This window comes from Balaenoptera acutorostrata, chromosome 13, assembly GCF_949987535.1.
Source record: "Balaenoptera acutorostrata chromosome 13, mBalAcu1.1, whole genome shotgun sequence".
Taxonomy (NCBI): Eukaryota; Metazoa; Chordata; class Mammalia; order Artiodactyla; family Balaenopteridae; genus Balaenoptera; species Balaenoptera acutorostrata.
This window is the reverse complement of record NC_080076.1, coordinates 66,748,617-66,774,169: the sequence shown is the minus strand read 5'-3', so window position 1 is coordinate 66,774,169 and position 25,553 is coordinate 66,748,617. Positions and strand designations below refer to the sequence as shown.

The following is a 25,553-nucleotide window of genomic DNA, read 5'->3' as shown; positions in this document are numbered from 1 at the left end:
CATGCTGCACAGCGTGGCCAAAAACAAAAAACAAAACAAAAAACAAGGGACTTCCTTGGTGGCACAGTGGTTAGGACTCCACGCTCCCAATGCAGGGGACCCGGGTTCGATCCATGGTGAGGGAACTAGATCCCACATGCATGCCACAACTAAGGGTTCGCATGCCACAACTAAGGAGCCCACATGCTGCAACTAAGACCTGGCGCAACCAAATAAATAAAAACAACAGCAAGAAGACACATTTGGCAAATGTATGAGGGACTCCATCAGTTACTCCCTAGAGCCGCAGGGGACCTGGGAGCCTGGCCTGGGAAATGACTCTATGGTCCTCCTGTGCACTGGGCCTGGTGCTTAGTGGGCCCAGGTCAATGAAAGAACACAGTTCTATTGGGAACTGCTTCCTCAGAGGGAAGGGGACCCTGCCCTGAAGAAATCCCAAGCCAGCTGAGGAAGTGCAGTGCATACCCTTCACCTTGACGTGCTAAACCAGGAATAGAGGGGTGGGATTGGAAGAGGCCTAGTGCCAAGAACTAACCTTTGCTGCAGCATCTCCTGTATCCTCACCCCCATGGCAAGATGGCTCCCTGGCACCCACTTTGCAAGTGGGCACAGGCCCTGGGCAGCAGAAGGCCATAAACAAGCACACAGTCCCGGTGGGAAAGCTGCCTGGACTTTGGGACCCTTCTCTGGGTCTTAAACCTGCAATGTTCCGCACAGCAGTCCTGGCTTCTGGTCACACCAGCTCCCCTCCACTCAGCCATCCTGTTCATCCAGACCTGACCTTTCTGTGCTACCTTCCTGAGCCTCCAATCAAGAGTGACCTCTTCGGTGGGGCTTCCCTGGTGGCGCAGTGGTTGGGAGTCTGCCTGCCAATGCAGGGGACAGGGGTTCGAGCCCTGGTCTGGGAGGATCCCACATGCCGCGGAGCGACTAGGCCCGTGAGCCACAACTACTGAGCCTGCGCATCTGGAGCCTGTGCTCCGCAACAAGAGAGGCTGCAACAGTGAGAGGCCCGTGCACCGCGATGAAGAGTGGCCCCTGCTCACCGCAAATAGAGAAAGCCCACGCACAGAAACGAAGACCCAACACAGCCAATAATAAATAAATAAATAAATAAATAAAAAAGAGTGACCTCTTCGGGACTTCCCTAGTGGCGCAGTGGTTAAGAATCCTCCTGTCAGTGCAGGGGACACGGGTTCGAGCCCTGATCCAGGAAGATCCCACATGCTGCAGAGCAACTAAGCCCATGTGTCACAACTACTGAAGCCCGGGCGCCTGAAGCCTGTGCTCCTCAACAAGAGAAGCCACCACAATGAGAAGCCCGTGCACCGTAACGAAGAGTAGCCCCTCCTCACCACAACTAGAGAAAGCCCGCGCATAGCAATGAAGATCCAATGAAGCCAAAAATATAATTAATTAATTAATTAATTTTAAAAAAAAAAGAGTGACCTCTTCCTCCTCTCCCTCCTCCTTCTGGGTTCCAGGCCCTTCTGCTCAAACTCACCACCTGCTGCTCCTTTCTCCAATCAGCACAGGTCCTGGGTGCTCACCTCTAGGTTCAGGGAGGAGATACAGGTCCCTGCCCTCAAGGGGCTTGTCACACCCTGGGGAAGCACCAAGGAAAATGACAGAGGTGTGAGGGTTTCTTGAGGCACGCAGGCTCAGACAGGGGCCCTTCAGAGTACAGGGGAGGGGCCGGGAACAGGAGGAGGCATTGCATCAAGAAGGAAGTGCCTCTGGCAAGGCAGGGACTTGGCAATGGTATTCACACTCCACAGGGCCGAAGGGATGCCGGACCTTGGGCCGGACATTTACACCCTCCACTGAGCTCATTGGCACCGCAGGGCCCTGCGCTTAGATGTTCTGTCTCACAGGGGAGGAAGCTGAGACTCTGAGAGAAGTAGCTTGCCCTGCCTTGCCCAGCTGGGAGGAGGGCTCCAGGAGTAGACCCGGATGTGGTCCATGTGGTGAGGCTCTGCCTTGACCTCCCTCTGCTGGCCCAAACCCTCGAGTCCCGCATCCTTACCTGCCCATAGCCTGTGCCCTGGCCTCTGCCCACACTGCCCCCACTGCCCAAGGTGACTGTGTCCTTTCCTCCCCCAACACCGCCTTGTCCCTCTGCAAGTGCCAGTCAGGCCTCAGCACATGACTTGCCACCCTGCTTGGGGAACTTGATGGCCTGCAGTGTGCTGGGTCCTGCCGGTGCCGACGCACAAGCCTTCCTTTGACACCCCCAACCATCCTCTGAGGTCAGAACTGTTACCAGCCCCATCGAGAGGAAGAAACTGAGGCTCAAGGGGTCAATCAAGCTTTTCTCAGCTCCCTGGCCATCTAAGGGTCCAGTCCAAGTCTGCTCCTGGACTGTGTGGGGTAAAGTAAGGGCTGGGAGACTCAGCCAACCCAAAGGGCTCCCTCTTTCCCTCCTTCCCTGCTATGCCCCCCTACTCTCCCTCCTTCCTTCCATCCTTCCTTCCTCCCTTCCTTCACAAACCCCATTGGAGGATTTCTGTTTAGTGAATGAAGAAATTAACACGGCACCTGCCTCCCACCCTCTGCCCAGACCAGACTGGGTGCTCAGCCAGACTGGGTGCTCCTTTGATGAAGCAAAGACCGTCCCCTGACCTAGAGCAATGGCCAAATGACTGGACGAAAGGTCTTGCCACTAGTGTCAGTGGGAGATGGACAAGGCCTCGAGCTTCAGGCTATGGAGAGAGAAGGGTGGTCGGAATAGGCCCGGAGTGGAGAGGAATGCAGATGCAGAAGACAGAGGATGGGTCTGTCCTGGCAACAGCGGGCAGCTGCAAGGCAAGATGCTGCTGGCAGCCCCTTGGGGTCCTCGGGAGGCAGCGGCTTTGGGGATTACGATGGCACCCGGGTGGCTGGAGCCCATGGGCAGGCTCTGACGGCACCAGTTCAGAGCCCAGACTTGGGTCGCATGGACCAAGGCAGTTTCCTCCTCTGAAGAGGACAGTGCCAGCCTCCCCAGCTGTGGTGGGACCTCAGGCATCAGGCCTGTCATGTGCAGGTGGGGGTGGGCTGGCCACCCACGGGGGCGCACGTGTGGGGAGTGAAGCTGAGGCTGCCAGGTGAGAGGCCAGCCCAGCAGGCCAGGGAGCCCCAGCCGGAGAGCTGGAAGCTGGCACATGCTGTCCCTGCCCGCCCGGGAGGGCGTGGACTGGCCAGAACAGGCAGCAGGGCCCAGGAGTGGAGGCAGAGAATATATCCATCCAGGAAGGGCTGGTGCTGGGGATGCCAGGCCTCCCACGACCTGGAGCAGGAAGCCCTGGGTGGGCTGCAGCTGAGTGACCCTTCCCCTCTGAGCCCCAGTTCCTCCTCAGGCACACAAGGACCATGACAGACTGAGAGGGGCCGGGGGCTTGGCAGGTCTCTCCGCCCGAGATCCAGTCTCAACTCTGGGCAGCCCTTGCTCTCCTGCCTCAGCTCAGCTGGGGTCTTCTCCCGTTAGCACCACCCTCAGCCCGCAGCACTGGCCCACACTCCGAGTTCACTACGTTCCTTTGCCATATTTGTGTTTAATGCCTGTGTCTGCCCTTGGACTGTAAACTCCGCGAGGACAGAGGCCACATCTGGTCAGCCTGCCTCCGTCTTTAGTCGCGTATTCACTGAGCTTGGACCATGTACTGGGCACTGTTCTAGACGCTGAGGAGGTATCAGAGGACAGACAGAAAACACATTGATGACTCACACATAAGAGAAGTGGGCTGGAAACCTGGGGCTACTGTGGCCACAGAGGTTGGGGGCTTAAAACCCTCCAGGGGGCTCTCAGGATGAAGCCCAGGGCCCTCACCAAGGCCTCAAGCTCTGCAAAACGCAGGGCGTGGGTGGCAGAGGAGGGATGCGGATCAGCATCCCAGGACCCCACACGACCCAGAGGTCACACATGGAGCACAGGGCTGGTGATGTGGGGCGAAGCCAGATGTGAGGGGCACGTGCCCCCTCTCAGGATCAGTGGAATCATGGTGTGTTGGGGCAGTGGTGTCTGTGCCCATAATAGACAGGAGGATCTCTAACCCAGAGGTTCTCAAACTTGTTGCCAGCAGCACACCTTTTTTTCTTTTTTTTGGCTGCGCCATGAGGCTTGTGGGATCTTAGTTCCCCGACCAGGGCTCGAACGCGTGCCCCCTGCAGTGGCAGCACCGCTGAGTCCTAACCACTGGACCGCCAGGGAATTCCCAGCATACCTCTTTAAACACTATTAAAAAACACTATTCAACCGAAGTCCTCCTTAGAACCTGACAAATGACACGAATGAGTGGCCGTGTCCTGTAGGGGCAGTGTCTCCCCTTCAGCTCTGGCATATCCTTCCCACCCCTACAGTATTTTCCAGGAGCCCCGGAACCTAAAGGAGCCCAGTTTGAAAACTACCCATATAATCTATCCCATTCATGTTTTAGGGAAGAAAGCTGAGACCAGAGAAAGCAGTCAAGTTCCTCGAGCTCAGAGTCCATGGGGGTGGCAGGCAGGTCACTGGACAATCAGTGCACAACGTGACAAGTGTGGGATGGCAGGAGCTGGGCACCGGGGCAGCACAGTTTGCTCATCCACTCAACCACATTCCAGAATGCCTCCGATGGGCCTTGGATGGCGCTGTGGGGCTCCCAGGGACTCAGGCTGGGGTCCGCCTCCTGGGTTGAAGCCTGCCCTCCTGCCCTGACTGTTGGTGGCCCTGCTTGGGGCTGCAGCAGGATGTCCAGGCTGTGGCGCCCTGCCCAGTGCCCCGAGGCGACTGTCCAACTTTGCCACAGCTGCCCACGTGCCCTGGCAAGCCACCTGCTCCCGCTGAGCCTCAGGGCCTCGGCCTCTGTCAAACAGAGCAGTGCTGAGGGTCCCGTGGAGACATGCTCCCCGTGGCTCCAAGACCACCTGGACTGTCCCCGTGTTTCACCTTCCCCCTTCCCCCCATCCACCTCTCCTCTCACAGAACATCTGGAACCAAAATTCCCTGTGTTCTTGCCACTTGCCACTGCCCAATGGCATCTCCCATGGCGCATCAGGGTTCAAGGGAACCTAGTTTGAAAAACTTGAGTATTAGGAGTTCCCTGGAGGCTTAGTGGTTAGGACTCCATGCTTTCACTGCCCAGGGCCTGGGTTCAATCCCTGGTCAGGAAACTGAGATCCCACAAGCCTTGCAGCGTGGCCCCCAAAAAAGAAAACAAAACAAACAACAACAAAGAAAAACATGAGTACAACAAAAAGGGTGGAGCCCATAGAGCCAAGTGCTGAATGAACACAGAAAGTGCTTCTCTGAGCCTCGGTTTTCCCACCTGCGAGATGGGTTCAATGTCCTCTACCTGCCTACCTGGGGAAAGTACTGTGTAAGTGAGAGGGCCGTCTGTCTGTCTTGCACCAGGAGCAACCCAGGAAGGTCAGTCACAGAAGAGAGGCTGGGAGGGGGGGGAAATTCACTCTGAGGGTCCTGTGGGTGGCTCGTGGCTAGACAGCCATCCTCAGAGCAGCAGAGCCTGAGCTGTAAGAGGGCCCAGGTGCCACCGGGCCAGGTTGGCACCATACCCTGAGAAGCAGAGGTGTTGCTAATGGGATCACAGCATTAAAGACTGGATGCAAATGGCCGGGTACCAGATGTCCATCCGCATTTCCCAGGAGCTATGTGGTACCACAGCAGGAAGGGCAGGGAAGAGCCGGACTTAAGTAGGGGTCCCAGGCTCCCAACCACACAGGTGGCCAGGCTAAGGGAAGCCCTGTGTGTGTGTGTGTGTGTGTGTGTACGCGCGTGCATGCAGGCGTGCGCATGTTCCACAGCTTACGATCCTGCCAACACCTCTCCTGAGACCTGAGCCTCACTCCCGGCCCAGCCTGATGCCTCTGCCCAAGGCCCCAGTGGGCAGCCTTGAGCCTGGGGTCCTCACCCTTGCTGCCAGGCGGTACCTGAATGGGAGAGGCAGACAGGCCAGGTGGCCAGGTGAGGATGTGCTCTTCATGCCCTGCCTGCCTGCCTGGCCCTGGGTACCTCCTTTCTGGGGAGGGACTTTCTTACCCCTCCTCTGAGCCTGCTCTGGGCAGAGACACACGTGTATTAGACACATCCCTGCTCCAAAAGGAGAGGCACCATGTGGTGTGATCTGAGCTGCAGAGTCCTGGGTCGCCCAAGCCCAGCCTGGAGAGTCAGGGAAGGCTTCCTGGAGGAGGAACTGCTAAGCAGAGGCCAAAGGATAAGATAAGGTTAGTAATAAGTGAGTGGACAAAACCAGGGTTGTGTGGGACCCACTAATCAGCCTATCACCTTGAGCAGAACTCTTAACCCACTGGGGCTTGGGACTTCTCATCTGTCAAATGGGTGGTTTGAATACTGTATGGCAGGGAATTCTCTGGCGGTACAGTGGCTAGGACGCCATGCTTTCACTGCCGAGGGCGCAGGTTCAATTCCTGATTGGGGAACTAAGATCCTGCAAGCCTCGTGGTGGTATGGCAAATAAATAAATAAATAAATACCGAATGGCAAGCATTAGCATGGAGCATGGCACATGTTATTTTTGTGTCGGGCCAGGTTGGTATCCCAGCAGGGGAAACAACACATGCAAAGGCCCAGAGGCCTTTGAGCCAGGGGAATTCTTCAGACTCCTGGAAGAAGCTTGTGAAGGTCCAGGCCAAGCCCTAGATGGGGAGATAGGAACTTGCGCAGACCTCAGTGCAGCTCCTACTATACACCCAGCCCTCGGCCAACGGAGTCCTGGTGTGCCTCCAACCCTGGGAGGCTGGTGCTACCAATATACACATTGTGAAGAGGCTGAGAGGTGAAGTCATCAGTGATCCCTCAGCCAAAAAGTGGCAAAGCCTGGATGGACGCCCCAGACTCTGAGGCTTCCCACCTGCCCTGAGGTATATGGAGTGAGTCCCAGGGAACTCAGAGAGTACCTGGGCTGCCTCCACCATGGAGGCCCTGCCTGACTTCAGCCAAATTCCTACCTTGCAGACCTCAGTTTCCCTAGCTGTGAAAGAGGGACTAGAATTAAAATCAGTGAGCTGCTAGAGAGCCTTGCTCTGGGCACTGTATACTCTTACCTCCTTGAAACCTCACAGAGGAAATGGATGCTCAGAGAGGTCAGGAAACTCTGGGAGGTCACACAGCAAGGGAGGGAACTGCATTATTAGCCCATTTTACAGAAGAGAACATGGGAGCAGCTCAAAAAGCTTAAGGACTATTTGCTTCCAATGTCCCACCAGCCCTAACCATCTGACACACTGCCCCTTGGAGAGCCATGGAAAGTTCTCTGGCCTTGCTGTATCCAGGGAGGTGGTGTGGGGACCCAGCAGGGCCCATACAGGCCTTTGGTTTTACTTTTTGGGAAAGCAGGTAGCCCCGGGCACTCCTGAGCCTGACCAAAGGGCAGGTTGGGCCCTCATGGTGGCCCCATCCTTCACCTCCCTCCCTGCCTCTCCAACTGGCCGTCCCCGCCTCCGGGTTCCACTTGACCCTCTTATCCTTCTGCAGATGTGAAATGTAAGGCTCCCCACTGAGAGAAAGACTGGGTAGGGGTCCTCCCACCTGCAAACCTGAGATTGACCAGATGGCATCAGAGTGCCCATGGAATCTGGAGGCAGAATTTTGCAGGTTTGAATTCCAACTTAGCTACTTCTGGGCCGTGTGACTGTGGGGAGGCCCTTATTTCTCCGAGCGTCCTTGCGGGATGATTGTGAAAATGAACCAAGAAATCACAGGTCAGGGCTATGGTCCTCGAAGGAGCACTTGTCCCCTGTCTCGGCTGGCACCATGCCCAGGCCATGGGCTTGAGACTTCTCTGTAAAATGGGGATAGGAGGTTTAAACAGATAATGCACGCAAGTCCTCGCAAGGGGTCCTTGGATGGGTAGGCACAGTGGAGGTGCAGGAGCCAGATGCCCCCTCCTCTGGGTGAGCCCAGGGCACACCCCCAAGTTTGGGCGTATCCTGTTGCAGTTTCCAGCCACCATACCACCTGAATCCATTGGTGATCTTGAGCCAAACACTGAGCCCCCTTTCTCTAGGCCCAGAGAAGCAGCTCAGGCTTCCCACGGGTTCCTTGGCCTGAAAGGGGTTGTCCAGTGCCTGGAAGAGGGCCGGGGTGGGTCGTAAGGGATATGGTGCCAGGATCAGGGAGAGGCCTGGGGCCAGCGAGACTCGTGGGCATCCTGGGAAGGACAGGGGCTGTGTCCAGCCTGGGTGTCTAGAGCCCAGCGCCAACATAGGCAGCCGGGAGAGGAGCACGGGCTAGCCGCGCCCACTGCAGAGGGTGGGAGAACGCGCCCAGAGGCGGAAGGGGCGCGCGGAACCCTCAGGGACCCCGGAAGGGGCTCGTGGGACGGTTGGCCGCGGCCAGGGCAGCAGCCGTTGGCGAGCGGCGGCCTGGGCCAGGCGAGGTCAGGCGTCTTGCCCGGCCGCGACCACCATGACCAAGGACTCGCCCAGCCCTTCTGGCGGCGGCCGCGTGACACCCAAGAAGCCGGCTACTCCGGGCCCGGCGGCGGCGGCGCTGGAGGAGCAGAGGCGGGAGCTGGAGAAGCTGCGGGCCGAGCTGGAGGCGGAGCGGGCGCGCGGGCGGGAGGAGCGGCGGCGCTTCGCTGCCCAAGCGCGACAGCTGCGGGAGGAGGCCGAGCAGGAGCGGCAACAGCTGGTTGATCACCTGCGCTCCAAGTGGGAGGCGCAGCGCAGCCGGGAGCTGCGGCAGCTGCAGGAGGAGGTGCTGCGGGAGCGCGAGGCCGAGATCCGGCAGCTGCTGCGCTGGAAGGAGGCCGAGATGCGGCAGCTGCAGCAGCTGCTGCACCGCGAGCGCGATGGCGTGGTGCGCGAGGCCCGGGAGCTGCAGCGCCAGCTGGCAGAGGAGCTGGTGAACCGCGGCTACTGCGGCCGCACGGGGGCGCCCGAAGACGCCGCAGCACAGTGCCGCTGTCGCCTGCAGGAAGTGCTGGCGCAGCTCCGCTGGGAAACGGACGGAGAGCAGGCCTCGCGCATCCGCCACCTGCAGGCGGCACTCGACGTGGAGCGCCAGTTCTTCCTCAAGTACATTCTGGAGCACTTCCGCTGGCACCCCGCCTTGTCCGGCATCCCCGACCCCCAGGCCCCGCATTCTTCAGAAGAGCCACCCCCTGAGGCCGCCGCCAAGTCCTCATGTCGACTAACACCCCTTGACGGCCTGAGCGCGGGCGCCGGCGCGCGCTCCCGCTCCCTCGACCGGGTGCCCGCGGCGTGCTCCAACTCCCCGGACAGCGTGCTCCCCGCGCGCGCCAGCTCCCTCGATTCCTTGGCACCAGCGCGTTCCCTCTCGCTCGACAGCACCCTGAGTCGCCCCAAGGCCCCCGAATCCTCCTCTCCAGACGCCTCCATCCCGGGGTCCCTGAGCCCCCCGCCGCCACTATCGGAGCGCAGGAGACCTAGCGACCCGCGAGGAGGGGAAGAGTCCGGGAGTCAGCCCTGCGAAGCCCTGAACCCCCTGCCGCCGGGCCCGGACTACCGCGAGCTGCTGAAGCAGAACTCGGAGCTGTCCGAGGCGCTGCAGGTGCTGGCGCGCCGCTGCTCCGGCCTGCGCGAAGAGAACCTGCAGCTGCGGCGCGCGGGCTTCTCCGACAAGGCGGACGGGAAGGTGAAGCGGCTCAAGGTGAAGCACGCCGAGCTGACTGGCCTCGCGCGGCGCCTGGAGGACCGGGCCCGCAAGCTGCAGGAGACCAACCAGCGTGCTGTGAGCGCGCCTGTGCCCGGCGAGAGCCGCGCGGGCCTGGAGCTGTGCCAGGCCTTCGCCCGCCAGCGTGCGCGGGACTTGTCGGAGCAGGCTAGCGTGCTGCTGGCCAAGGACAAGCAGATCGAAGAGCTGCGGCAGGAGTGCCACCTGCTGCAGGCGCGCATCGCCTCGGGCCTCGGCAGCGCCCCGCTCGCTGCGGGGGGCGCCGCCTGCGCCCAGTGGCTCAACATCAGCGACCTGGACCGGCTGCAACGCGAGTCCCAGCAGGAGGTGCTCCGCCTGCAGAGGCAGTTGACCCTGCAGCAGGCCACCAGCAGCGCCCGGGCGGAGGCGGGCGGTCAGAGCGCGCCATGCGAGGAGGCGCGGAGCCAAGTACAGGCGCTGGAGGGCGAGCTGAGCGCGCAGCGGCGAGAGTGCGCGGAGCTGGGCGCGCAGGCGGCGGCTGCGCGGCGGCGCGGCGAGGAGGCCGAGGCGAGGCTGCAGGCGGCGCTCAGCGAGGGCGCCTGGCTGGCGAAGGAGAACGCGCGGCTGCAGGCCCAGGCCGACTGGACGGGGAAGGTGGCGGCCGAGAACAAAGACGTGCGCGGGCAGCTGGGCCTCGCGTGCCGGGAGCACAACGCCGCCGGCTTGCTGTCGGGGCAGCTGTTGCAGCAGGCGGCACGAGGGCAGGACAGGCAGCAACAGCTGCAGCGCGACCAGCAGAAGGCCCTGTGTGATCTCCAGACGGCCTGGGAGGAGAGGTGGGCACTGCAGTGTCAGCCTGGTCACCCTCCCCAGGAACCCCGGGAGGCCCCGCCAGCCCCGGAGTCCCAAGTGAGAAGCAGTGGAAGAACCAAGTTGCAGCTAGGGCCTGAGGACCAAGCATCATCTCAGCCTAGCAGAGCCAAACAGGAGAAGAAGGAAGACTCCCTGCTGGAGAACCCAGTTGCCCTCGGGGAGGCAGCCAGTGCCCCCAAAGTGCCAGATAGAGTCCCAAGCAGCCGACCTCTGGACTCCAGGCCCCAGGCCAAGAAAACCAGCTCCCAGTCGAACTCCTCCTCTGAGGTGGAGTCCATGTGGGCCCCTGTGCCATCCTGCCCTACTCTGGACGTGGACACAGCTAACCAGGTGGAGGATCTGGAGCCCTATAACGTGTACTCGACCCTGGAAGTGGGGGGTTCAGAGGCCCCCACCACCCCCATGTTCAAGGTCTTCCTGGCTCAGTATAGCTACAACCCATTTGAAGGGCCCAACGAGCACCCCGAGAGCGAGCTGCTGCTCACGGCTGGGGATTACGTGTATGTCTTTGGGGACATGGATGAGGACGGCTTCTACAAAGGGGAGCTTGAGGATGGCCGGCAGGGGCTGGTGCCATCCAACCTGGTGGAGCAGATTCCAGATAGTGACGTCCTGGGCTGCCTGCCCCATGAGTTCCCTGACCTTGGCCCCACTCGACTCCCAGCTGGGCAGGGCAAAGATTCGAAGGAAGACACTGGTCACAGCTTAGTACCTGGGAAAGCCCAGGGGACAGTGGACAGGGGGCCACACGCGACCGTGAGGGTGGGCTCCAAGACCGAAGTGGTAATAGAAATCTCAGATGCCAAGATGGAAGATGGCCGGCTGGGCTCTCAGCAGAGCATGGGCAAGCGGGGCTTCTCCAGACCTCTTCTGGGGACCAACAGTGTCTTTTGTGTGGCCCCTACGCAACTTTACCTGAAGAGTGTTGCAGCCACGTCAGCCGAGATCACCTGGGTTGGCAGCAGCCACCCCCACATGGTGTACCTGGATGACCTGGAGCGTGCCCTGACCCTAGCGGGCGTGAGCTGCTACACCTTCCACCACCTGCATCCCGGCACGAGGTACCAGGCGAGGGTGGAGGTGCACCCACCGTGGGACTTGCTGCCGGTGCGCTGGGAAACAATGTCCTCCACCATCACCTTCAACACACCCTTGGCGGGCCCCCCTGACCCTCCGCTGGACGTGCTGGTGGAGCGTCACGCCTCACCGGGCCTCCTGGTGGTCAGCTGGCTCCCCGTGACCATCGACTCAGCTGGGTCCTCCAACGGAGTTCAGGTCACCGGCTATGCTGTGTATGCTGACGGGCTCAAGGTGGCAGAGGTGGCCGATGCCACCGCCGGGAGCATCCTGTTGGAATTTTCCCAGCTCCAGCTGCCACTGATGTGCCAGAAGATCTCGGTGAGAACCATGTCGTTCTGTGGAGAATCCCTGGATTCGGTGCCGGCTCAGATCCCTCACAACTGCGTCACCTGTCTCCGATTGCCAGAGATGTCTCCCTTTAGCTGCACCTGCGGGGACCCGTCCACCGGCAGAGTGACCTTCCCCATCTGCCCTCAGAGGCTGGTGCTGGCTCCCCCGAGGGCCAAGGCCAGTCCCCACAGCCCCGGAAGCTGCGGGGAGCCCCAGGCCAAGTTTCTAGAAGCATTCCCTGAAGAACCCCCAAGGAGGCAGTCCCCGACGCCCAGACTGAGTTCAGACGGAGAATTTCCAAGTGCAGGGTCAGGCAGCCAAGCCCAGAGGCCCACAGAGGCCCGGGAGCTCTCCAGAAAGGACCAGCTCTTCCAGAAGAGTCCCCGGAACCACAGGCCGCATCTGCCCCAGGGCCAGTCTCGGGGGGAAGAGAACCAGTACCGGCACATGGACACCAGCCAAAGCCCTGCTGCAGGAGTCATCTGTCCATCCCCTGAGTGTGGACCCAGGAAAGAGCCGTGTCAGGAGAAGGCTGCCCTTGAGAAGGTCCTCAGGCAAAAGCAAGATGCCCCAGCATTCACCCCTCCCCAGCTGGGTACCAGCCAGCGATACATGTCTGACTTCTGTGACATTCTGCAGGAGGAGGCAGGGCACTTCAGTCTATGGGGCACAGAGGGGCGAGAGCGGAGGAAGGAGCTCAGGAGACAGAGCGGGCCAGGTCAGGCTCTGGGGGGCAAGAGAGAGGGCTGGTTCCAGGAGCCCAGCTTGGCGCTGTGTCCCGCTCCATCCAGCAGGATCATCAGGATGTCCAGGGGTGGCGCCCCACCGCTGGGAACGAGGGTGGACCCTCCAGCCAAGATCTTTGTGGCCCTCTCTGATTACATCCCCCTGATGATGTCTGCCACCCCAGAGGCTGCAGAGGAGGAGCTGGCCTTCCGGAAAGGGCAGTTGCTGAGAGCGTGGGGCTCTCAGGACCCCCACGGCTTCTATCGTGGCGAACACAATGGGCAAGTGGGCAACATCCCCGGGCACCTGGTGGCCAAGATGGACACGGGCATGGAGTGGACTGGTCGGAGGTGGCATTTGCCGGGGCAAGGGTACCTGCCCTCCGTGGCCCACCTCGATGGCTTTGGGGGGCTTGGAGGCCCCCAGAGCTCCTTCCCCCTGCCGCAGGGGAGTCCCAGAAGGCCCTCACTGTGGACTCCAAAGACCATGGTGGCGGCTCTGGACTATGACCCCAGGGATGGGCCGGCAGGGGGCCTGGTGAAGGCCAAGCTGTCACTGAGGGTGGGGGATGTGGTCACTATCTATGGGCCTGTGGATGACAAGGGATTCTACTATGGGGAGTCGGGTGGCCACAGAGGCCTGGTCCCAGTCCACCTGCTGGATCACATGTCCCTCCAGGGAGAGTGAGTGCAGCTCCCCGCTGGGGTGGTGGCCTCTGGCCGTCTGCGCCCCACATGCGGACCCACCACCAAGCCCTCCTCACTTTGTGCGCAGCGCCTGCTCCATGCACCAATGTTCGGAACACTCGGCCGTCCCAGTCCTCCTGGCCTCAAGGGCAGCAGGGCTTAGGTCTGAATGGACCTGTTTCCAAAAGAAAGCAGAGCAAGTAGCCCCCGAGAGGCTGACAGGCTGGTAACCAGCAGGTTTTTGGAGAAGTGCCTTTTTCTGCTCCATCATCAGTACGCGTTTTCTTTAGGAGTTTAGCCTTACTCTCCCATTGCCTTGTATGAAAGTCTCAAGAGAAGCCTGCCTCTTAAAAAAAAAAAAAAAAAAAAGCGATCAGAATGTTATTTTTTCCATCTTTCGTTCAACTCCTCATTAAAATGTTCATAGAAAAAAGAAAAAGGATATTTTAGAAGTGAAAGCACAATGAAGGAACCAAGCCCGCCTCTCCTCCCTCTCTGCAGACATGTTTCCCTGGCTGGTGGGGGAGGGTGCAAACCCTTTAGGGAGGCTCAGCTCAGCGTCGGCTGGCAGGGCCGCAGAGGGTCCAGCGAAGAGCCAAGGCTGAGAAGCAGGGCCCCACAGGCGGACTGTGTCCCTGGGGTCAGCCCTTTGTGGAGGGTGGGGTCAACGCCTCCCAGCTGGAGGTCCCCCTCTGTATCTTTCCCCAGCGCTTCTCACTTCTGAGGGGCCTCCCTGGGAGGGTGTGTCCACATTCACCCCATTTACAGAAGAGTCACTGAGACTCAGAGGGTCCCCTCGTCTCAGGTCACAGGGCTGCCGAGCTGCTTCCTCCCATGGTCCTCTGGGGGCTCCCACTCCAGAAGGTGGGGACCAAGGCTGGTCTTCATTCTTCTCTGCTTCTATTTGATGCTCCACTTTTCCCCATGTCCCCACTGCTGTCAAAGAAAGGGCACCACCTTCCCTGGGGGCAGGGGGAACCGATTGGAAGCATCCTGCCAGAAGGATTGGAGCCAAGAGCAGGTTCTCTGGGGAGTTGGTGAATCGGGTCCAGAAGTTTCCACTGTGCTGTCCCCTGGGCTGAGGTGGGAACAGGGAGGGGCAGGTCCAGGGGATGCCTCAACCCAAACTGCATTATCCTCAGAGAACATAGGAACCAGCGTGGAGGCCATGTGGTGCACGCACACACTCACCACTTGTGAGTGGAAGCTTCAGGTCTCAGCCTGGGAGGAAACTGTCCACTGAGGGCCATGACCACCCCCTCTCCCGCACAACCACCTGGCCTTCCAGTGAGAAGGTTGGCACAGAGTCTCCTCGGCTGGCTGGAGGGGCAACCCAGACTGGCTCACAATTTCTTTTTTTTTAAATTGGGATGAAATATACATACCATCAAATTTACCATCTCGACCATTTTTGAGTGTACGGTTCCGTAGTGCTAAGTACATTCACAGTGTTGTGCAACCCATCTCCGGAATGTCTTTTCATCTTGCAAAACTGAAACTCTGCACCCACTACACGACAGCTTCCCACCCCCTCCCTCAGCCCCCGGTAACCTCTAATCTACTTTCTGTCTGTACGAATTTGACTACTCCAGGGAGGTCATGTAAGTGGACTTGCACAGTAAATTGTCTTTTGGTGTCTGGCTTATTTCACTGAGCATAATGTCCTCAAGTTTCATCCATGTTGTAGCAGGTGTCACAGTTTTGTTCCTTCTTAAGGCTGAATCATATTCCATTGTATAGATGGACCACATTTTGTTTATCCATTCATACATCGGGGTTGCTTCCACTTTTTGGGCCCTTGTGAATTATGCTGCTGTGAACACGGGTGTGCAAACGTCTCTCAGCTTTCACAATCTTTCACATCATCAGATCTTTGTGAGCTCACAACCCAGAATAGAACCTGAGGCCCATGAGGAACAAGAAAGCTGTTTTTGCAAGAGAGAACTACCCAGCCCCTCCCGGGGCCTGGGCTCAGGTTGGGGGGCTCAGTGGGCTTCCCACAGTCTGAAGGGGGGCACAAGTATGGTCCCCACCTACTGGAAGAGCAACGAGAGTTTAGCAAGAGGATAGAAGCTTAATCCAGCACTTTCAGAATTAAACACAGTAGCTGTCATTCCACGGGAACCACAAATGTAACCCAAGGAGAATTATGCTAGCCATATTGTCCCATCAGTTTTTACTTAACCTCCTCTCCTGACCATTGGCCAGCATCTCTCACCTTTTTTCTGATAGCTGCAGAGTAGTCTGTGTCACGGCCAGGAAGTGACACCCCACCCCTCCCTCCTGCCCCACCCTGCCTGTTTTTCTCCGTTGCCCTTACCCACACCTGGTATGTCACCTGTGGTTTTTCTACTGTCCGTGTTCCATCCCTACAGCCACCCCACCCCAGCTGGAATGTAAGCCCCGTAAAGGCAGGGAGCTCTTTGGCTTGTTCATTGCCCGGCACATAGCAGATCCTCAATAAATACACTTTCTCTAGTTGCGGAGAGCGGGGGCTACTCTTCGTTGCAGTGAGCCGGCTTCTCATTGCAGTGGCTTCTCATTGCGGAGCACAGGCTCCAGGTGCGCGGGCTTCAGTAGTTGTGGCTCTCGGGCTCTAGAGCGCAGGCTCAGTAGTTGTGGCTCACGGGCTTAGTTGCTCTGCGGCACGTGGGATCTTCCCGGACCAGGGCTCGAACCTGTGTCCCCTGCATTGGCAGGCAGATTCTTAACCACCGCGCCACCAGGGAAGCCCAGAGCTAGCAATTTTTCATCACCCTCTGTGTGTGGCTCCTGTGCAGAGCTCCGGGGGTTCACATCATGTACTGGGCCTCCCCACCCCCTGGAATAGAGTCAGACATGGACCCCGGGAAGCAGAGGAAGGCTCTAATTCTGATCGCGGGCACTGGGGCAGGTGAGGAGGGAGTCATCCTAGGCGGAGGGAAGAGCAAAGGCCCCGACTCATGGGAATAATGAGCGATTGGACATTTGGGGAAACTCAAGGAGCAGTGGCACGGGCTTGGGGGGAGGGGATGGGGACAGGTGCCCACCTGCTGGCGAGGGCCCCCTCTCCTGGAAGGGTTTCAAAGTCAGTCCCCGGGCGCTTTCTCACGCCGCCACCAGGGGGCAGCCTGCGCGCACCGAGGGCTGCTCCGCGGGGACTGCGCCCCTGGGTCAGGGCAGCAGGAAAAGTCTCTGACGCTGTAGGCTTGGGACTCAGGCCCCGCCCAGCCCTGTTCTCTCCCTGCCCTCTCCCCAGAGCACCCTGGGGGGTCCCCCATGTACCCACAGGAGCCATCCTTCTTCCATCCTTGGGGAGACTGGCCAACCCCAGTGTCCCCAAGGCCACGGGAAGTGTCAGTGAATGAGTAAAGAAACGCAGGGCTTGGCAGGCTGGGGGAGGCCACTGAGCAGCCACCTGGGTCTGAACCCTAGCCTGCCAGTGGACAGCTGGGAGGCCTCTCTGAGCCTCAGTTTCCTCATCTGTGGCAGGGCTGGGGCAGGAGGGTTGATTTGAGCAGGTCGTATGTACTGAGCACGTGGCCCAGAGTCAGGACCCAAAGGAAGACCAAAGAAGCTGGTGAGGGCACAGGTGATGGGGGTGTGGGTCGGTAGCAGGGCAGATAGTTCTGGGCCCACGTCTCTTCCCCCTGGGGCCCTGAGGTCCTGAAGGCTTTGAGCAGGGGCAGGGGGAGGCCACACAGGTGCAGCAAGGTGAGCAGCTGAAGAAGAGCAGATGCCTGGCCGGGGCCCCTCCCGACTGACCAGACGACCTGGAGGCCCAAAGCCTGTCCAGGCCTGCCCAGGAAGGGATGGGGGATGGAAGGATGGAAGCTCAGCTGGCCAGAGGGCAGAGGGAGGTATGGAGTGGGCAAACGGGCAGTATCCGGAGAGTCCGGAGAGTTCTGGAGCTAGGGTCACTGAGCCTGTCCTGGCGCCAGCCACTTCTGCCTGGGGGCCTCTGGCCAGGGCCCAGCACATCGCCAGCCCTCCCCCCAGTCTTTTCTCATCAGGGACCTCATGTCCCATTCTCGCTCCCCACAATGTCGGCCTGATTTACCCCCCTTCACCGACAAGTAGACAAGAGCTGCACCCACAAACCAGCCTGAAGATGGCCGTGTGGCTCCTCCAGCCCTTCCGGAGGCTCACCTGCTGTGGGGAACCCCATCCTGCTGGGGGCCCCTGGGACCAGCCCATCCTCCCTCTCTTTCTCTCAGTGACTGCTCTCTGCCAATGTGCATATTCAAAACATAATGTTAGGGTGGGTGGGAGGGAGATGCAGGAGGGAAGAGATATGGGGATATATGTGTATGTATAGCTGATTCACTTTGTTATAAAGCAGAAACTAACACACCATTGTAAAGCAATTATACTCCAATAAAGATGCTAAAAAAAAAAAAAGTTGATATCCAAAATGTCAATTCTGACTTCTCAAGAAAATATTAAATTATTATGTTCAGAATAATTTAAAAAACAAAAAACAAAAACCATAATGTTAACTGATCAATTCCAGAGTCCTTATATGAAATCTGTGTTCATAAGAGCAACACAGCATGGAGGTCACAACATAAAAAGCTCAGAGACACCTCCGAGGCCCATTTGAAGCTCATTTCACCTTTTGGTCAACACCCTGTCTCCCTGTCTCACCCCCTGGAGGTCGGATTTGGAAGCAGGGTTGGGGCTGGCGGGGGGTCAGGGGTTCCCCCTAAGGCAGATCCCGCTGGGCCAACTCAGGTCTTGTGAAACCGACAATATCGCCAGGTGAGGCTGGCTCCAGACCCTGGGCACAGAGGGTTCCTGGGGCTGTGGTGACACCAGGGACACCCCAGCTAGTCCCACAGGAACGGACCCATGGCAGACCCCACCAGTCTGTCCCAGTTCCAATGGCTGGAAGGGGTCTGTCATGCATCTGTTCTGGGACCCATGAACAGAACAGAGGCTCCCCCTCTCTCAAAAGCCCTGGCCTCTGATACCTGGCTACGGGCCCCATTGTGCTCTGGGCCCTCAGGGAAATTCCCTTTCGATCCTCCGGTAACTGACCACCTGATGTGCTGTGCCTGCCTGGCTGGACATCCAGGACACTGACCTCAGCCTGAGGGACCCCATGGGCCACGTCCCCTTGGTCAGGGTGCTTTGGTCAGAGGGGGCTCACCTGGAGGCTTGGACCCTCCTGCTCAGTTTCCTCTTTTCTAAAATGGGCCTTCCAGCTGCCCGGCCCCTTCAGCCAGCTTACTCCGGATGTCCTTCACAAGTGCCCTCCTTTGCGTCTTGGGGCCATCTTCCCCACCTTCCCCATCCCACCTGCCCCCACTGGATTCGGCTGCCCCTCCCAGGTGCATGGACAGCCTCCAGGCACAGTCCGAATGGCCTGGAATTACTCATTAACTCTGCTGCTTCCCCTATCAGACTGGGTCCTCCTCGAGCCCTCCGTGCAGGCGTCGTGACCTGGCGACATGGCGTGGAGCAGACATCAAACTGGATGCCGCCTTAAGAAAGCGTTGGCCTGGGGCTCCTGGTGGCCGCACTTCCCAATGAGACCTGGCCTGTATGGAGCCCTCACCATGTGCCTCAGCTTATGTATGCTCGAGGCCACCTTATCCAGGGGGTATAATTATTTCCCCTTTTTACAGATGGAGAAACTCAGGCTCAGAGATGGGAGGTCATTCATCAAGGTCGTTCAGCAAGTTGGTGGCAGAGCAGGGGGTCTGAGCCCAGGTGTGTCCCTTTGCCCCTTGCCCTTATCTATCTGGAGGATTCCTTCCCCCAGCCTGGGGGCAGGGCCTGGGTCTAGGGAGGAGGCCAGAGGGAGGGATAGTCAGGAATTCAAATTGGTAGAGCTGGTGGGGGAGGGCTGGAGTGCCTGGGAGTGGCCAGCAGTTAGGGCTTGGGCAACAGGGCCCTCTGTGTGCGGGATGCCGGGGGAGGGGGGGCAGCTGGGCAGGTACAGACTCTGCTGAGTCAGAGATGCCCCAGGGTCTCCAGGGGGAGGCGTCTGGCAGGTGGCGCTGGCTGGGGCCAGTGAAGGCACCCCAGGGTGGTGGGCCAAGGGGTAGAATTGGGCGCTGAGGCCCCACCCCAGGATCATTGGGATTTAAGGAGAAAGAGGCCTCCAAGAGGGCAGAGGGCCACATTTTCCAGATGGAGGGAGTGGTCAGCCCCACAAGGTCAGGCAAGATAAGGGCCGTTGGGCCCAGCCTCCCTCGTGACTGTGACCAGAGCCTGCTGTCCCAGCCCAGGGGCTTCCTGGTGTCCAGGCCACGAGGGAGCTGGCCCCTCCCCTATTGCACAGGAAGCCCCACTAGGCCCTGCTGAGTGAGGAGGCTCCCCAAAGAAAACTGCAAAGCTGGAATTTGGAAATTCCAAGCGCTCCCCACCCTGTGCAGCCTTGGTCCACCACCATCCCTCTGGTGATCCAGCAGAGCCCCCAGGACACTGCCCCCAGCTGGGATTCAGGAGGCGCCAGCCTTCTCCACTCCTGCCCCCTCCTCCTTCTGCCCACCTCTTCCCACTCCTCGGTTGGAGGTTCTGCTGGGCTTCTGCTTGCCCACCCAAGCCCAGTGAGTAGACACTGCTATCAGCGCCATTTCACAGGTGGGAAAACTAAAGCTGATGGATATCAGTTCTAGGGCAGCCAGCTGGTCAGTGGCACGGCCAGGATTTGGATCCTGGTCCAATTGCCTCCCCATGGGCTTCCCCCAGAAACAGACCTGCCAGCCTTGGTCTACACCCTCCCCAACTCAGAGTGACAACAGGGCCCCCTCCTTCATCCGTCCATTCCCCTGGGCCAGGTGCAGGGGCCGCAGCTTCCTGCAGACAGACCCCACAACAGACCCTGCCAGTCTAATGGTGGAGGCAACCAGGAAACTGAAGAGCAAGGTGGGGGGTGATCAGGAGCGGGAGGCCCAGGCCTGGGGGAGTTTGCAAGCAAGTAGGGGGCAGGCAAAGCTTCCCAAGAAAGGGAGGCTTCACTGAGATTTTTTTTTTCTTTAATTCCTGATTATTTTTCTTTCTTTCTTTCCTTTTTTTTATTAATTTTTTTTGGCCGTGCCACGCGGCATGTGGGATCTTAGTTCCCCAACCAGGGATCGAACCCACGCCCCCTTCAGTGGAAGCTCAGAGTCTTACCCATTGGACCACCGGGGAATTCCCTATTTTTCTAAAAAATAAAAATAACACATAGACGTGATGTAACAATTCCAACAATACAGGAGCACCTTGAGTTAAATGTGAAGACTCCCCACCCCTCCCCACCTCCTCCTCCCATGGGTCTCTTGCCCTGGCTTTCTTTAGGAATTTAACAACCACATATAGGAATGGAAACACATATATAATTTCTGAAAACCAGAAATGTGATTACATCGTCCGCACTGTTCTGGATCTTGCTTCTCCCACTTAGAAGAATGTCTTGGCCAATGTAACAGTAAACCTTTCACCCCTCCTGGCCTGTCTGCCTAGGGACAGTGCCACACCTTCAGCTGGGCTCCAGGGCTGTCTTGCCTCCCCTGGGTGATCGGTGGACTGGGCTCCTCTGCACGCCTCCCGCACAAATTTGTTCAAGACCCTGGAAGCTGGCCTGGGCTGGCGACGCTCCCCACCTCTTGACTCTCATCACGCCCCTACAGTCCCCTGTGCTTGGCACCTGTCCTGCCAGCCTCCTCTGGGTGCCTCAAAAAGCCTTCTCTCCCTTCAGGAGTTTGTACCTGCTGCTCCCCTGCCTGGCCTCACCCTGCCTCCCACCCAAAGTCTGGCCTTTGGGTCTCAGCTATTAATTCACACATGAACCAAATCGCTACTGATCACAGTCCTAGGCACGGGCTGCAGCAGTGAACCGTGGATGATCAATAGGGTCATCACGGATGGTGCAGGGATGGAGAGGGAAACAGGGAGTGAGGATAAAGAGTGAAAAATGGCCGGGCCTGGAGAGGCACTGGAGCTGATGATGCTGAGGAATGGCGTGCCGGGCAGAGGGCACCACATGGCCCCGCCAGCCAGGGCAGGACCTTTTGAAGCAGCCTGCACCGCTCCCAGCCCTGTCCAGCCCTGCTGTGAGCACTCTCTCATCTCCCCCCTTGACCTTGGTCCGCTGGGCCCCCTGTGTGCTGTTCACTAGCCTGTGCCCACCTCCTTCCTCCTCAGTGTCGGCAACTGTGACTTGAATGACCATCAGGGGCTGTGGCCTCTTTTGGACTCAGGGTGCCTGGCTCTGCCTGGGGCTGTGGGATTACAAAGTGAGGGGAGGGGGCTAGTGAGGGAAGGGCCCTGTCACAAGGTAGGGCCTTAACTGGAGAGAATGTGCACGTCAGGGGCCTTTCTTCAGATGCTGGCTGTTTCAAGAGGCTGCACCGAGCTCTTGCCTGTTGGGGGGCCTGGGTCAAGCTCTGCTGTGCAACCTTGGGCAGGTGACCTTAACCTCTTTGAGCCTCAGTTTTCTCATCTATAAAATGGGGTAGTAACACCCCCCTCTCAGAGGTGGTGTTGAAGAATAGCAAGCCCATGTGTGTGAAGTGCTTGCCTGTCCCTAGAGTGAGGAACCAATGTTGGCAGCCAATATCAGCAGCTCAAATTTGGGTGGGGCTGCTGCTCTTGCAAGAGAAATTCTGCTTCCCCATTGGGCAGCCTGAACGCCAAGTTGCTGCAGTGCCACTCTCTCCCCTGTGCGTACCATGTGCCATGCAACCCTTGTGACAAGGAATGAATGAAGCCCACAGGGCTTGGGAAGCAGCAGGTGGGGTACATTGCTGCAGGAGGGAAGTGGGGTCGGGAGGAAACCCATTCACTCATTCCTTTGACTTTTCATTGAGCGCCTGTTTTTTTTTTGTTCTTTTTGTTTTTATTTTTAAAATTTTTTGGCCATGTTGCACAGCATGTGGGATCTTAGTACCCCGACCAGGGATTGAAGCTGCTCCCCCTGCAGTGGAAGCATGGAGTCTTAACCACTGGACTACCGGGGAAGTCCCTGAGCACCTGTTTGATGTCAGGCTTGAGCCGGGTTGGTACTGGGTCTACAAGAAGGAACAAGACAGTCTTCCTGCCCTCAAGGCACCTGTCCAGCAGCAGCAGCAGCAGCAGCAGCAGCAGCAGGACTGGATCGGGGTGAACAGCCTGGGATTGGGGAGGGGGGACTTCCTGAAGGAGATGACGTCGGAGCTGGGTAGGAGTTCTCCAGGCAGAGGTGGGGAGGAGGAAGAAGGGTGGCTCAGGCAGCAGGAGCCCTGGGTGCCAATGCCCAGAGGTGGGAGGAGAAATCACAGCATGTACAAGGAACAGAGTTTTCTGATACAGGTTGGGGCGGGGGGTGGGGAAGGAGAGGTGAGATGTGATACTGTATGGGACATATTTATACTAAAATATTATTAGTTGTTTATCTGAAATGCAAATTTTAACTGGGCATCCTGTATTTTTTTATTTGTTATATCTTGCTGTCACGTTAAGAAGCAGCAGTTTACCCTTTTGGGATATTTTGTGTGTTTTTCTTTCTTTCTTCCTTCCTTCCTTCCTTCCTTTCTTTCTTTTCTTTCTTCCTTTTTTATTGAGATGAGATGATGGTAAAAGTAGCAGATCAGGGGGAGGGATAAATCAGGAATTTGGGAGAAACAGGTACACACTACTATACAGAAAATAGATAAACAACAAGGACCTACTGTATAGCACAGGGAACTCTATTTGATATTTTGTAATAACCTATATGGGAAAAGAACTTGAGAAAGAATACATGTATATATTCATATACATATATATGTATCTGAATCACTTTGCTGTACACCTGAAACTAACACAACATTGTAAATTAGCTATACTTCAATTAAAAAAAAAAAAGTAGCAGATCAGCTCTCCTGCCTGGCTTGAGCCATCCTACACCGACATAGCGACATAGCAATCGTAGTTACTTTACCTAGGACTTGCCAGAGCCTGACTCGACTCTACCTGCCCAGCCTCACCTCATTGAATCCTCCCAGGAGCCCCAGGGGCAGGTGCCATTATTATTCCCAAATGACTGATGGGGGAAGATGATCAGAGAGGTTAGGTCCTGTACTAGACACACAGAATCCAGAGGGAGTTGGGACAAAAAAACACACCTCATTCTCACTGGTTCTCCCATCCCTGCCACTATGTGGTTTTTATATTTCCACATTACTTTCCACCCAGATATAGTTTTACGGGGTTGCTGTTAGCGAAAACAAAATTTTGAAATCTGCTATTTTCACTTAATATTATATCAAAACTTCCCAAGTTTTTAAAAAATATTTATTTATTTACTTATTTTATTATTTATTTATTATTTATTTTGGCTGCTCTGGGTCTTAGTTGCAGCATGTGGGCTTCTAAGTTGTCGCATGCATGCGGGATCTAGTTCCCCCACCAGGGATCGAACCCAAGGCCCCTGTGTTGGAAGCGCAGAGTCTTACCCACTGGACCACCAGGGAAGTCCCCCACCACCCCCAACTTTTTAAGTGTGTCTATGTAATGATATTGCACTAGAAGCAGAAGCGTAACCATGCTTGGATTTTATGAAGTGCTTGACCGGAAGTCAAGCTTGGGGGTGGCCCCTGGAGGTGGGGACACCATGCAAGGCTACCCAGTAACCAGGACAGAGATGGTGAGAGTCTAGCTCACTGTGAGTTAGAAATCTGCCCCCCAACCCAGACATCTTTTTTCCTGGCTTTAAAAAATATGTACTAAGTATGCAGAATTTGGAATGTTTTGGAAAGTTAAAGAAGCAGGAAAAATAAAACCTCACGCTCAGGATCTGAATTGCTACATCATTTTGGGTAAGTATACCTGGCAGGACCTATTCAAGTTGAAAACACCCACATATCACTAAACCCATAGATTCTACTTCTAGAAAACTATTCTACACAAGTAAGATCTTTTTTGGTAAGACGTGAAGAGACACATGTTGACATCAGAGTAGGAAGTGTAGATGCACAGGTGTTAACGTTACTTCAGAGCGCAGACTGGGGAGAGGAGAATTAGTAACTTTTAAAACATGTAGGAACTTCCCTGGTGGCTCAGTGGTTAAGAATCTGCCTGCCAATGCATGAGACACGGGTTCGAGCCCTGGTCCGGGAAGATCCCACATGCCGCGGAGCAACTAAGCCCATGAGCCACAACTACTGAGCCTGTGCTCTAGAGCCCGAGAGCCACAACTACTGAGCCCTTATGTCACAACTACTGAAGCCTGCACGCCTAGAGCCCGTGCTCTGCAACAAGAGAAGCCACGGCAATGAGAAGCCCGTGCACCGTAACAAAGAGTAGCCCCCACTGCCCGCAACTAGAGAAAGCCCGCGCACAGCAACGAAGACTCAACACAGCCAAAACTAAATAAATAAATAAATTTATATTTAAAAAACACACACTAAAATATATCCGTGTATTAAAAAAAATCCCAAACCCTAGGAAGAACCTCTGTAAATATTTTGATGTATTTTCTTCATTTGCTTTTCCACGGATCAATATTTTGCATGCATCAGGTACATACAATTTTGTAGTTTGCTTCTTTCCTTTTTTTTTTTTTTGCTTCATATCATTTGCATGCTTCCAAATTGTAAAATGGTATTTATAAATATCATTCGTAGTGACTGTTTACCATTCCATCATGTGGACCATTTAACCAATCCCCTATTGTCATTTACTTTGTGTATTATTTTGTCATTATTATAAATGACACTTTAAAAATATGATCACACATTAATTTTAAAAATATTTTATTGAAATATAGTTGATTTATAGTGTGTTAGTTTCAGGTGTACAGCAAAGTGATTCAGTTATATATATATATAAATATATAAATATTTTTTTACATTCTCTTCCATTATAGGTTATTACAAGATATTGAGAATCATTACTCATACATTAATTTTCAAATGCAAGTGAAACGAGTGACCAGTGAGTACCTGTAAGTCTCAGGTGTGCTCCTGGCACCAGGGTTCCAAATCCAAGCTTACAGTCTGGTTAGAGAGACCGACCATCAAGCATACAGTCTACAAATGCAGTTAATTTCCTTAAAACAAAATCCCAGAAGAGGAATTACTGGTCCAAGGGGGTATGCTCATTTTAAAAGATTTTTATTTTTGGCTCTTACTGCCAAATTCATGTTCATTAATTTTTTTTTTTAATAATTTTTTTTTTTAAACTTTGGGTTTATGTATTTATTTATGGCTGTGTTGGGTCTTCGTTTCTGTGCGAGGGCTTTCTCTAGTTGCGGCAAGTGGGGGCCACTCTTCATCGCGGTGCGCGGGCCTCTCACTGTCGCGGCCTCTCTTGTTGCGGAGCACAGGCTCCAG

General features: G+C 56.5%; 1 protein-coding gene across 1 annotated transcript; it reads left to right on the top strand.

The window, feature by feature from the left end:
• The first annotated feature begins 8,404 nt into the window (after positions 1 to 8,404).
• LOC103020030 (RIMS-binding protein 3A-like) lies at positions 8,405 to 13,406 on the top strand. Its single transcript, XM_057526977.1, has one exon. It carries the CDS (start codon positions 8,405 to 8,407, stop codon positions 13,289 to 13,291), a length of 4,887 nt encoding a protein of 1,628 aa, XP_057382960.1. The 3' UTR covers positions 13,292 to 13,406.
• Positions 13,407 to 25,553: the final 12,147 nt, after the last annotated feature.

What these genes read in the sequence shown, in the direction of transcription:
- LOC103020030 (XM_057526977.1), top strand. Translation starts at nt 8,405, where the DNA reads ATGACCAAGGACTCGCCCAGCCCTTCTGGCGGCGGCCGCGTGACACCC.